At 52.9% G+C, this 12,114-nt stretch overlaps 1 protein-coding gene across 14 annotated transcripts in view; it reads right to left on the bottom strand.

Annotated features, from left to right (window-relative positions):
- Window positions 1–194: 194 nt before the first annotated feature.
- Znf618 (zinc finger protein 618) overlaps window positions 195–12,114 on the bottom strand; it is a 151,782-nt gene continuing 139,862 nt past the window's right edge. For all 14 annotated transcript variants that reach the window (XM_048339905.1, XM_048339874.1, XM_048339848.1 and 11 more), the window contains 3 exons: window positions 12,006–12,083; window positions 7,876–7,977; window positions 195–7,179 (listed from right to left, as the gene is read on the bottom strand). In XM_048339905.1, coding sequence (XP_048195862.1) covers window positions 5,663–7,179; window positions 7,876–7,977; window positions 12,006–12,083 — 1,697 coding nt within the window. In that variant the 3' untranslated portion in view covers window positions 195–5,662. The remainder of the gene's footprint in view (window positions 7,180–7,875; window positions 7,978–12,005; window positions 12,084–12,114) is intronic.

Below are 12,114 nucleotides of genomic sequence, written 5' to 3'. Positions count from 1 at the left end.
TGCCTAACCCCCCATGAAGACTTGAGCCAAGCACTGGCTGTTTATAAAAATATTGTGTTGCTACAAAAGTATAAATTAATGCTACCGGTATTAAGAAATATTAAACACATAAAACTTATAAGGATTAAGAAAAATATTCATTAATACCTGTAGAAAACTCTGGCCTAAAAAAGATATTTTCTTGTGTGTGTGTGTTTGGTGTTTTTTTTTTTTTGTAATTTTTTTTTGTAATTTTTTTTTTTTAAATTTTAAAGATGACTTGAGTTTCTTGTACGCGAAGAGAGACACAGATGTGTCCATGGTATTGCCTAGGAAGTCTTAACTAAGGAGACAGGATGGGGGTGCACACACGTGGTCACTGAGTTGGGGGGGGAAGTCACGGAGGATGGGGCACCAAGGCGTTCTCAAGGTTTACCTGATGTGAAGGAATCACCGACGTGAGGCTGTGGGGGGATGGGGGGACGGAGGGCAGGAGGAAAAGGTAGGATCCAGAAAAAACAACTAAAAAATAACTTACGCGTCTTAAAAAATATCTGCTTCGGGTGGTTGTACAAAATGGTTTCCTGATGCTTGGGGTCTAGAAGCCCCTGCTGCGTGGCTCCTGCTCTTTCTCGGCTGGCAAGGCCCAGCTCCCGTCAGCCCACATGCGTATTCTCTGCGTGGGAAGTCACCTACCCTGGCTGGGTGGGCAAGGGTCCTTGACCAGGAGCCCGGTGGGCACCTGGGTTGTGTGTGGGGAGAGCCTTCCTTCCAGCTGGTCCCAAGACGCCATGGTCCGTGCCAACCAGGGTTTCAGGCTGTGCCACGAGAATCCCAGGCCCCTGAGGTTGTGGACAAGGCTGGCCTAGGCCCCTTTAAGGAACTTTGGTTCGAAGAGTCAAGATGCTCAGTGGATACTTGGGGGTGGGGGTGGGGCCCTGATGGGTCAGGGCTGTGTGGGACAGCGACTTCCCCACCAGCCCAGCACCAAAGCGGGAGCCAGGGGCCTCTGAATACAGAACCAGACTCTTGGTGAGCGTGGCTCCTCTAACCACCTTCTTCAGACCCAAATGAGACAAGGAGGAAAAGAACAGCAACAACAACAAAAAAATCCCCGAGAAGACCCCGAAAGGGGGAGATGGGAGGTCAACATAAGAGGAAAACACTGTCATCATTGGTTCACCAAAACTGGCCTAGCAAACATTAGCCACAGTGAAAGGGGAGGGGGGGCGCCTCCTCCCAGCTCTGCCACTGCCCAGGTGGGCAGAGGCCCCATCTACTGTCTCCAGGGCCCAGCCTGAGCCTCATATGGCCTCCCGTTTGTCTGCACCACGGGCCTTCCCAGGAGCCTCCTTCTAGTACATCCCAGAGGCAGCGGTGTTGCCTTGGTCCCAAGGCCAGTGCACAGCTGGGAGGTGGCTCGTCAAGCCACGCCTTCCTCTTCACCCAGGACATCATGATGACAAGGTCCAGGTAGCATCTCAGGGGCCTCCCTTCTCCATCCACATTCTGCCATCACTGCAAACTTCTGGCGACCAGATGGACCCAGAGTCTGAGCTGCATCACTGACATCTTTCCAGATGCTCACACTTCTGTGTACCCTAATAAATCCAGGGGAGGCAGGAGGCCTGGCACAGAAACAGGGAGGAGGCTCAGCTTCACTGCAGGAAATGGGATTTGCGATGTCTTCTCTGCTGCTTCTTGAGGGTACAGGAGAAAACCACTGGAACTGCAAAGCGGACCTGGTCAGCCTCTACTGTTGGTGTCACACCTCCTTCCTGTAGCACTGGGCATATGTGACTTCTCATCCACAGTGTCACTGTGGTCCCTTCTCACCAGGGAGCCCCAGTGTCATTTCCTCCAGCCAAGACCTCAATGCCACGGTGAAAGTATTGAGCTGGATGGTGGCACTATGTCCCCACTCCTGATGTACTTGAAGGTTTTCTGTACTGGAAGCCCCCAAGAAATGAAGGGCAGACAGTTTTGCTCAGGTGGCACCTGCTGTTTCCTCGTTTCTAAATGACACGGGTGGGAGGGCATGGGGGGTAGACCTACGTGCTGGGAACAGGACAGCCAGGCTGGCTGATCCATCAGGATGACACCATCACTCCTCAGACCTGAGACCATTCTGCCACTCTGAATCAGAGGCCACCTATGACACTGTGGTCCTTGGCTTGGGCTTTGTTGGCATAACAAACTGACATTAGAAGAGGGGGTACCCCCTCCTCCCCTCTGCTAAATGAAGATGTAGTTTGGGTCTGTGAATGTCCAAACAGAGGCCATTTGTCCTGGGAAGCTGTATCTGTGGTTGGACAGCCATTTTGAATTGCAGAGAATAGAAAATGCCCCAACTTCCTGGTCTCTTGTGCCTCAAAGGTCTGTGGAATGACCTTGGGTGGTGGTAGAGCTGGGAAGGAGTTGAGGAACATCCTTCTGAAGGTCAAGGCCAGGTCAGGCACCAGGAGGATGAACTGGAAGAGCCTGGCTCAGTCCTTTGGCAGAGCTAGAGTTTGGTAAGGTGGATATTGCTGGAAATGAGGAGCCAGTGGTTGGATTGGTGAGATCTTTGGATTGTATCCAGCTGTCTGTGGCAGCATGATTTGCCCTTAAGGATGGCCTGCTTGAGAGGTATGGCCTTGTTGGTGACAAGAGAGTCTGGGGAACCAGAAAGGAATGACTGCCCATCACCTCCTTATCTATGCAGGTGAGGCTGCCCAGGAGAACCCAGTGGCACTCACATCAAACTTGCATTGGCACGGAGAAAGTCCTAAGTACTGAACTGAAGTGCAAAAGAACTGGAGCTGGGGGCCCAAACCTGAATCCTAGCTACACAGGAGGCTGAACTATGAGGATTACTATTCGAAGCCAGCGGGGGCAGAGAAGTCCAATGAGACTCTTAAGATCTCCAATTAACCATCAAACAGCCAGAAGAAGTGGAGGTATGGCTCCTGTGGTAGAGCGCCAGCACACACACACATACACACCAAAGAAACCAGAGTTGGTGACAATCAAGATTTCAAACCTTGAGTTTAACATGACTCGCTAGTTTTCCTTCTGGAAGGCCAGCATCCCCGTGCTTCAAAACAAGAGAATGTGGAGTACTCTAACTGCACGTCCAGGCTTGGCCAATGGCTTTGCAAGAGTGCGGAATGCCTGTTTCCAAATTCTCAGCTGCCCTGACAGCCCAGCAGTGCCGCTCCGCTCTGCTCCCAGGGGAGTCAGGGCTGGCTCCAAGGCCCTGCAACCCTGACCACACCAGGTGGGGAACTCTTGTCTTCCCTGCGTGGATCCAAGCGACTGGTGAAGGCCCTACCTCAGGCAGCCCAGCCAGACTGGAGGTATCTGTTGATTGACAACCCATAGCTCATCTTCCAGGAGGTGATCCAACAGGAAAACCTGTCTGTTTCCATATTCCCTAGGGAGTGACATCTGGTTTCTGCCTTGGCCTCCCCTCCCATTCCCCGTCCCTGTTGACAGAAGATCTTCTGATGGAGAGACTTGAGCTCAAGAGGCCGACATTCTCCAGGAGAGTCTGAAGGGTGTTCCTGAGACCATGGCTTGCTGGAGTGAATGTGGAAATGGCCCATTGGGTTTGCTTCAGTGTCCACGGCTCTGCAGGAGAGAGCTGGGTGTGTTCTCTCATGAGGTGAAGTGTGCAGGCCTGGTTCCCGAGGACAGTATTCTGGACCCACAATCACAATCCTAAGCCTTCTTGAGTTTCTAAACCACCTTTACCCCCATCCTATTGGGGGGACTCAGCGGGAGAGGGCTGTACAGTGCTTTTTTGTAGTCGAGGTATCTCACAGTTGAGTAATGCTTTATTCTTGGGAAAGGGGTGCCGTCCTAGCCAATCCCCAGGATGGTAGAAGTTACCTTGGCAAATGCTCCTCCCTTCCCCCAAGTGGTGGCTCTTCTTAGCCCAAGCACAAACATCTCAGAGCCGTGGTCACGGGAGGGCTGTTAGACCAGCAGCTTAGAGACAGGGTGAGGTGTGGGGATGGGGGTCACAGCCGATCTTCCCCTTGTCACTTCTCAGCATCGGGACTGTGTGCAGAAGCTCAGTTGTTCCTGGCCGGGGGAGGGGGCCAGGAGGGAGGTCAGGAGTGACCCCTTTCACAGCATGAAGTTGAATGTGTCCACCTCTGGACATCAACTGTCCAGACCACAAGGTACCCTGCTCAGCTGCTGCCCTGGGTGGAGGCCTGCGGGCCTGGTGAGACCGCAGAGCTTGGACAACCCTCCCACCACAAAGGCCCTGGGACTCCAAGGACGGGGGGAGGGGGAGGAGAGACTGTGGGCCTGGGGTGTGGCAGAGGTGAATGTGGATCTGATCAGGAAGGCCTGGAATGAGGTGAGGATTGGAGCAGTCTGGGTACAGGAGTAAGATATCCTGGTACCGACAGCCAATCAGTAGGTGGGTCTTTGCTTACATTCAGAGGACCCCTAGGCCGCATGCTGCTCCCTGCAGTTTCCACCAAACCCCACATTTGAGGAACCAGCCAGCCTGGCCTCCAGCCAGCGCCATCCTGAGCTGAGTCTCGGCTGTCTGAACAACATGAGATCGGAACTGTTCTCCCAGCTAAGGATGAGAAAAAGCTTACGACAGCGAACATACCACTGAGATGAGCTAGTTTACAGTGAGACTTGAGGCCAAGTCAAAAACAAAGCAATAGAAAAACTCTGAAACATAAGTTACAGACATTCAGTGCCTCCTAGCAGAGTCTTAATCAAATGTGAAAAAACAAAAATGAACCCCAACCCACCCACCCCCAAAAGATAAAACATTGCTCATGTGTTGGAAAAAATTACTGAGTGGAGACATTTAGCTATACTTCTCTGGGGGAAAAAAAGTCTCCCCCGCCTCTTACATTAAAAAGCAAACCATCAGCTTTTATATCCTTGAACGTCTCCTTTCCTGATTTTAGGGGAGATAGATAGGTGTGTTTCTAAAGCGGCTGCCCACCCTGGGAACACCTTGGAACGGAGTCACCAAGACAGACAGCAGCTCAATGCCCTGAAGGTGAACGAGAAACAAAGTCCAGTGCAGAAACTGTCCATCGAATGCAGTTTGGAGAATCCATGGCAGAGCAGCTGGGGTGGGGGAGGGGGTGGGGAGTCAGGGGATGGGGAGGGAGATGGAAGGACAGGGACCATTGGGTCGCTCACTTGGGATCTCAGCCACCCGACCAACTGCACACCCTGTATTGGCTTCTCCCAATCTGCGCACCTGAAAACAGAGTCCTTCCTTCTACAGAGCCCGTGCTGGAGAAAAGGTGAACCATCTCCCTCTTTCCGGCTTTCCTGACACATCCAACCGGGTGCACACACCTGTGAGCAGGCATGCGCATGCGCACTAGGGTTGTATGTGTGTGCACATACGTGTGTGGAGCTTCTCTGGCCAGTAGCTGAGGGTGAAGCCTGCCCTATGCCCCACACCCGTGGCCTGAATGTTTGGACACACGCGTGGGTGTGGACATACGTGCACACACACATACATGGGGGAAAAAAAGCACTTAAGTTTCCTGGGGGAGGGGGTGTTTATAATGAGGTCCACAGTGTTTAGAACTTAAATTCCTTTCCTTTGTGACAGTGTTGTGTTTCTTTTAATTTTTCCTTCCCTAACGTTCTCTTGTCTTTTTTTCTTTAAAGTTTTTTTTTTTTGTTTAATTTCTGAAGCTGCATCTTAAAGCATGTTGGATTTCAGAAACATGAGCTTGTTCATATCTTCTGGGCTGAGTAGCCGCCTCCTTTTGATGAGAAGTGCCTGCTCACACATATTTACACACCCACTTCGAGCTCCCACAGCGGGAACGGCCAGCAGCCAGAAGGCCAGCTTGGCCAGTTTTGTGTGCTTTTGGGTCACACATGACCAGTACTGGAAGAGATCAGGGGTGGCCTGAAAAAGGGGTTCCTGCAGGTAATCGTACACTTCATTCTTCCCTAGCCGGTCGTCCTCCTGAGCGGCGGGGTGCTCACCGGCGGCAGAGCGGGGCTTCTTGGCAGTGGGTTCGAAGTCGGCCTCCTCCGTCCAGGATTCCTTCACCTCGTTGATGAGTTCGCAGACCTTGCCGATGATCTCCTCGTGCTGGTAGGGCGGCACGGGCCGCAGCTTCTGTTGCGGGTCCAGGATCATGGCCACCTTGTGGGCCGGGTGCACCTTGAAGTTCTCTTTGAGCGCCTCCAGGAAGAGGTGGCAGAGCTTGCTGACGGTCCCCGCATCGTTGGCCTTGGCCGTGAACAGTTTCTCCAGCCGGACGTAGGTGGGCAGCACGAGCTGCAGGGTGGGCTGGCTCTCGTTGCTCAGCTCGATGACGGCCTGCTTCACGGGCGTCAGGATGGCGGCCAGGTTGCTCAGCAGGTGCTTGTTGAGGCTCTGGATGAGGTTCATCTTCTTCGCCCGGCTGTAGAACTCACAGATCTGCTCATAGCGTTCGTGCACCAGCAGCAGGGAGTCCGTCACTGAGTTCCAGCAGGGTGGTGGCGATGTCTCCTCCAGGGACCCAAAGGTCTCCTTGGCGAGGCCCGTGGAGCCCGCCAGGTCCTCGCACACGTTGAGCAGCTCGATGACCTCGTGCATGCTGCGGGCCTGCAGCGTCCGCTTGCTCAGCACGCTCTGCACCACCGAGTTCAAGGCACAGGCCGAGCAGCGAAGGCACATGCCGGCCTTCGAGAAAGCCGACGTGCTCACGCGGCAGTCTGTCACGTACACCGTCCGGATCTCCGACATCACGAACTCCGACAGCACGTTCTGCACCCAGTGGTGCACCAGGTCGCCGCTGTCGCGGATGTCCGCGCCCTTCACGCCCAGCACATAGCTCTTGATGTGGTTGCCCTCGGCCTGGTAGGCCGTAAGGATGTAGCAGGAGTCGGGACCGACGCTCTGCGAGTGGCAGGTGACGCCGATACCCAGGCAGGCGTTGCTGCCCAGGGCACAGGTCACCTTCACCTTCACCTGGTTGTACATGCGAGGCAGGTGCTTCAGCGCCAGCGTGTTAAAGTTGCCCAGGATCTCGGTGACTGAGAAGGCTCCATAGCGGGCACCGCTGTCCACCAAGGTCTGGGCTAACTTGAGGAACTCCTTCCCACTGACTACGCTCAGAGCCCCCAGGTCAGCACACATGACCCGCAGCAGACGCTCGGCGATGTTCTGCCGCTCCTTCTCTGGGATCATGCTGTTGGGTGGTAGACCGCTGCTTGTGGCTGCCAGGAAGACAGAGAGAGGGGGGGGAGGGGAAGAGAGAGAGAAAGAGAGAGAGAGAGAACAGATTCATTCTGGCATTTCTAGGGTGCATGCTCTGGTAGTAGCTTAGTAGTCTAAACATCAATCAGGTATTAGGGATAACACATTTTATCTCATGCACATGTTGGCATGACAGGCTGCTTCTCACACGTGTCAGTCTCACAGGGATAAAGTTTTGCAACTGATTAGTAATGCCTGCCACAGGTATGGGAATGGTACTTAGGGGTGAGTGTGTAACACGTGTGCCGTCGGTGTCATTACCTAGGCTTGTGATCACAACTAGTCTCACTTCTTCCTCAATACATGAATTGCTGTTAAAATAGGAATCTTCAGCGAGTAAAATAGGCTGGGTCAGCGTCAGGAAGGTGTAGCCCACAGACATCATGGACACGTGGGCTCTGGTTGCAATCCTGGTGCTGCTAACTGGTACTATCTAAGCATAATTAAAAAAATGCCTCCCTCTGCTCACCTTGTGTGTTAAGGACTTCTGCAGTGAGGTCTTGAGTGGGAGTGTGCCCTGGAAGCTGCTGTGTGCCTGTCACCTTTGGCCCCACAGGAGACACAGGTGGAGGGAATAGGGGTGAGTGTGGAATACCACAGCAGGAGCCTCAGGACCGCTCGGGGTCCCGGCTCGAGTCCTTGCCCAGGAGACCTACTGTTGTTGGCGCTATTCCTCTGGGCCTGAGGTTTCCACTTCTCTTCCACGACGGCAGGTGGAGATCGGGACTGGTTGGAGGTGATGTTGTTTTCGTTGTCAGCTGTAGGCACAATGGGGATAGCATTATCACGAAGGGCAAGAGGGAGCAGACCAGTAAGATGAGAACGAGAGTCAGGGGAGGGTTGGTGAGTGCCACAAGGAAGAGGTGGCATGGGCCAGACTGGAGAAACATCAGAACCTCAAAAACACAGTGGCCAACACGGTTCTCATGTGACCTGGCAGCCCAAACCTCATCTCAGCATGTCCTCTCTCCACCCAGCATCTCGTGGGTACAGACTCAAGAAAACGAAACACATGTCCAGACAAGGACAGCTTTATTCATCATAGCCAGAAAACAGAGACCTAAATATCCATCAGTTGGGGGAATGAGTAAACCGTGACCTATCTAAATAATGGCACATTGTTTAATGCTATGAAGGAATTACTAATCACTGAATACGAACGAACAAAAGTATGCTAAGTAAGTAGTTCATGCCCGTGATCCAAGCTATTCAGGAGGATGAGAACGAGTGGATGGTACATCCAGGACAGCCCAGGCAGAAAAGTCCATGTGACGCCATCTCCACCGAACTAGCAAAAAGCACGGCTCAAGGGGTAAAATGGCAGCTGAGCAGGCAAGCTTGAGTCCAAATCCCAGTATGGAAAAAAACAGGCAAAGGGCAATAAGTTAGAGATAAAAGAATACTCAAGAACTCCATATATGTAGAATTCAAGTAAAGGCAAAAAAACAGAAGGAAAGCCAGCCATTTGCAGTGTGTGTGTAGGAAGGGCAGGGCTGCAGAAGTGCATGCTGGGGAGGGAGCTTCTGGTCTGACAGTTCCTGAAACATTTTGATTGCCTTACAGTGGGTTAAGCAGACTCTGGCAAGGGGCAGAAAACCCTCCCTGTGGGGTGAGGAGGGCAGTGAGCCAATCAGATGCCAGAACAGCTGAGACTTGCCCCAAAGGGGTATTTAGGGGTCCCACTTCTTGCTCTCTCACAGAGTACTCTCCTCTTCCTAGCCCCAGTGCGGGATCTGCCAGTAACTAAAAGGTTTTCCTCAGTTTCCCTGGATCCTTACTCTTACTTTCAAATCAACTTTACCTCTGCTCGCACTTTTCCTGCCTCATAATTCTTTATTTTGCATTGAAAGGATGGTATCATACCCCTTCGATGATATCAAACCACTTGAGCTACACCCCAAGTCTGGCATTTTGCTCCTTAATAGGAGATGGAGTGTCTCAGACTTTTCTGCCCATGTTGACTTGGAACCACAATCCTCCAGGTCTCAGCCTCATGTGTGACTGTGGATGGGCCTGAGCCAGCAGCACCCGGCCACCTAAAGTCCTGTGATTCCTCTTCACAGACAAGAAAACTGAAGCCCAGAGTAGTGAGGTGTCTCTGAGAGATGGAAGCCAGGGCTGGCCACCGCCAGCATGCTAAACCAGAACTACCCTGGTCACTTGTTCTGGGAGTCACCACGCTTCCATCCTGACTGGGCCTTAACAAGGGGCTGGATGGGTGACCTTGAAGGGGTCATCTCCACTTACAGCCATGGGGCCACCCCCTATGGCAAGAGCTCTGTTCTTCATCCCCAGAGGTGATCTCATAACCCCAGGCAACTTGACCACTTGGGGCCTCCATTTCCGCACAGAACTCTGAAGGTCAGTGGCCACATGTTTTCATGACGTGGTGTGACTGACACAGGGCCAGTGCTGTCCTCCGAGCCTTGGTCCTTCGTGTGGGTAAAGGTATGACAGTGTCAGCCACTCACAGGGAACAGCTGATCTAGCTACCCACGGGGAGTCCCGAGTACTGTGCCTCAACGTGTGCAAGCTCTTACTAACGAAGGCTATCATTCCTTAGTATCGTTACTGTCAACAAGGCTGCTGAACTGTCACCAGGGCAGACAGGTCCCCGCAGTACTACGAGGGGAAGTTTATTAGGGAGAATTAGCCTGTGCCATTCACAGCCTCTTAATGAGATTGGCTTTATTGGAGGCTGATCCTCCTTTATCAGCCGCGCTGTGAACTGCTCAGCTCAGGACGCTTAATTTCCCTCCACAGGGCCAATCCTTTAATCCTGCTTCAGCCAGGCTGGGATTCGGCCTGGCTTTGTGCTGGATTGCGGGGAGGCATTTCCCTGGACCAGAACTGACAAGCACAGTTCCTGAGGAGACCAGGCTAGATACCTGGAGAGGAGGAGCTACTTCCAGGCTTGGTCCCCATTTGCATTTTAATAGCCTCAGTTCCCTCCCTCTCCCCTCTCTCTCTCCAACTACCAGAGGCTGGGAAAACATTGGAAGCCAACCAGGAAACCAGGATAGCAGAGGACAGTGGAGGGCCCAGGCTTTGGAGAGGACTGTGGGTGTCGGGGATGGAACTGCTTAGGACTCAGTACTGTCATGAGCCCAGAGCTTCTAGTTCCTGCAGAGGGTGGGGGCACGTCTGATTCCCTGAAGTCTTCCGTTGGAGGGTGTGGCCGAGAGCCAAGTCAGGGGGGAGGCCGGGAGTCACAGGCAGCCAAGACTAAGCTCAGATGCAAAGGACTTGGGGTCTGCATGTCTTTGTTTGAGAGATGCGGTCAGTTTCCACCCAGACAAACAAGTCACAGAGAGGAACTGGAGCTCAGGTGTCAGCCTGTCACTCAGGCCTCAGTCCTGATTTTAAAGAGTTCATTAGAAATAAAAAAATAAGCTTCTCCAAAGGCCATGGGAATGAATGACTAGTACACCGTGGGTACTGTGCCTAGTGCCCAGCATGGACAGTACACAGCACACAGTAATATATGAGGCAGATCTAATGCACACCCATACACACCAGGGAGAAACAAGCAGAAGGAATCAAGGCTATGCTAATAGCACAGCACATGCATAAGAGAGGCTCTGTCCTGAAACAGTCTGCTCATCAGGCCAGATCTAGAGGATTGAGTCAAAGATTTATAAATTGTAGAAAGACACACACAAATAAAGACAGCGATAACAACAGTGGATCCTGGGCATTTTGTCCCCCAGATTTCTTTTCCTTCTCCTGAGGTCTTGCTATGTCATCCATGCTGGCCTCTAACCCATGATCCTTTTGCTTCAGCCTTCCACATGCTGGGATTACAGGCACGAACCACCAGACCTGGCTTCACATATTATTTCTAATGCCTCTCAAGATTACCCGAGGAACAAGCGCAGGGGTGGCTAACGGGCCCCAACACCAAGTTTGTGTTTCCTTTTTCAGTGTCCCTGGAAAGTACCTCTGGTGCATTCCTCATGGATTCAGGCCGTGTAACCATTTCCCACCTCTGGAATTTGCCGTATTCATTTACAACGTGTCACTGAAGACTGTCTGAATTGACACTTAGGTGCCTTCCTCAAAGGCCCTTCCCCATCCACCAGTCATGGGACATGAGGCCTCTAAAGGAAGGTGAAGGTGGAGGCACAAGAGGGTCAAGGTCTGAGTCACCAGGCCAGAATGTGAGAAACCACTGGGGTTGTGGGTTCTTTACCTCGCTGGATAGGAACTGGATAGGTGTCACTAGGGAATATCACCCTGGGGAAAGCCTGAAGCGTTGGGCCTGGAAGATGCACATCTGGGCCAGGAGAACCAATGGAGGGCCACAGTCTGTCCCCCGAAAGGCAACCCTGGGGTCCTAGGCCTGCAGTACCAGAAGTCTCAGTGGGGCCTAGCAATCTGCACTGCAATGGCCCTCCTGGTCACCGCCATCTTGTTCCAGTGTGAACACAGTGCTTCTGGCCTGGAGAGTGTGCAGTGCAGGGCCAGGGCTGGGATGACCAGGCCTTCTGCCTTAGGCAGCCACTGGCTGGCCTTGCCACTCCCCTGCCTCAGTTCAACCTGACCTCCAACCACGCCCAATTCCTGTCTCAGTGTGTTTCACGGGCTTCAGGCCCAGCCCAGGAGTCTCAACCTCCAGAAAGCATCCTTCAACTCCAACCTCCTGCTGGCATTCCCGGACCCCCCATCGAGCTACCCACTCCCGAGGGCAGGTTCTGCATGCTGTGACCATTTCCCTAGAGGGCGTAGTTTCCCAGATGGGGCTCAGGCTGTGTCCCCTCTGCAGGAAGCCACGAGGGTTGCTTACCTGCGTGGGACTGCATGTGCTCCAGCAGGTTGTTGTAGAACTGGAACTGGATGCCACAGGCGCCACACGTGTAGGGCTCTGGGGAGACGAGGCAGCGCGTGAGGGCAGC

This window comes from Perognathus longimembris, chromosome 1, assembly GCF_023159225.1.
Source record: "Perognathus longimembris pacificus isolate PPM17 chromosome 1, ASM2315922v1, whole genome shotgun sequence".
Taxonomy (NCBI): domain Eukaryota; kingdom Metazoa; phylum Chordata; class Mammalia; order Rodentia; family Heteromyidae; genus Perognathus; species Perognathus longimembris.
The sequence above is the reverse complement of the archived record's forward strand: the minus strand, read 5'-3'. Positions and strand labels throughout refer to the sequence as shown.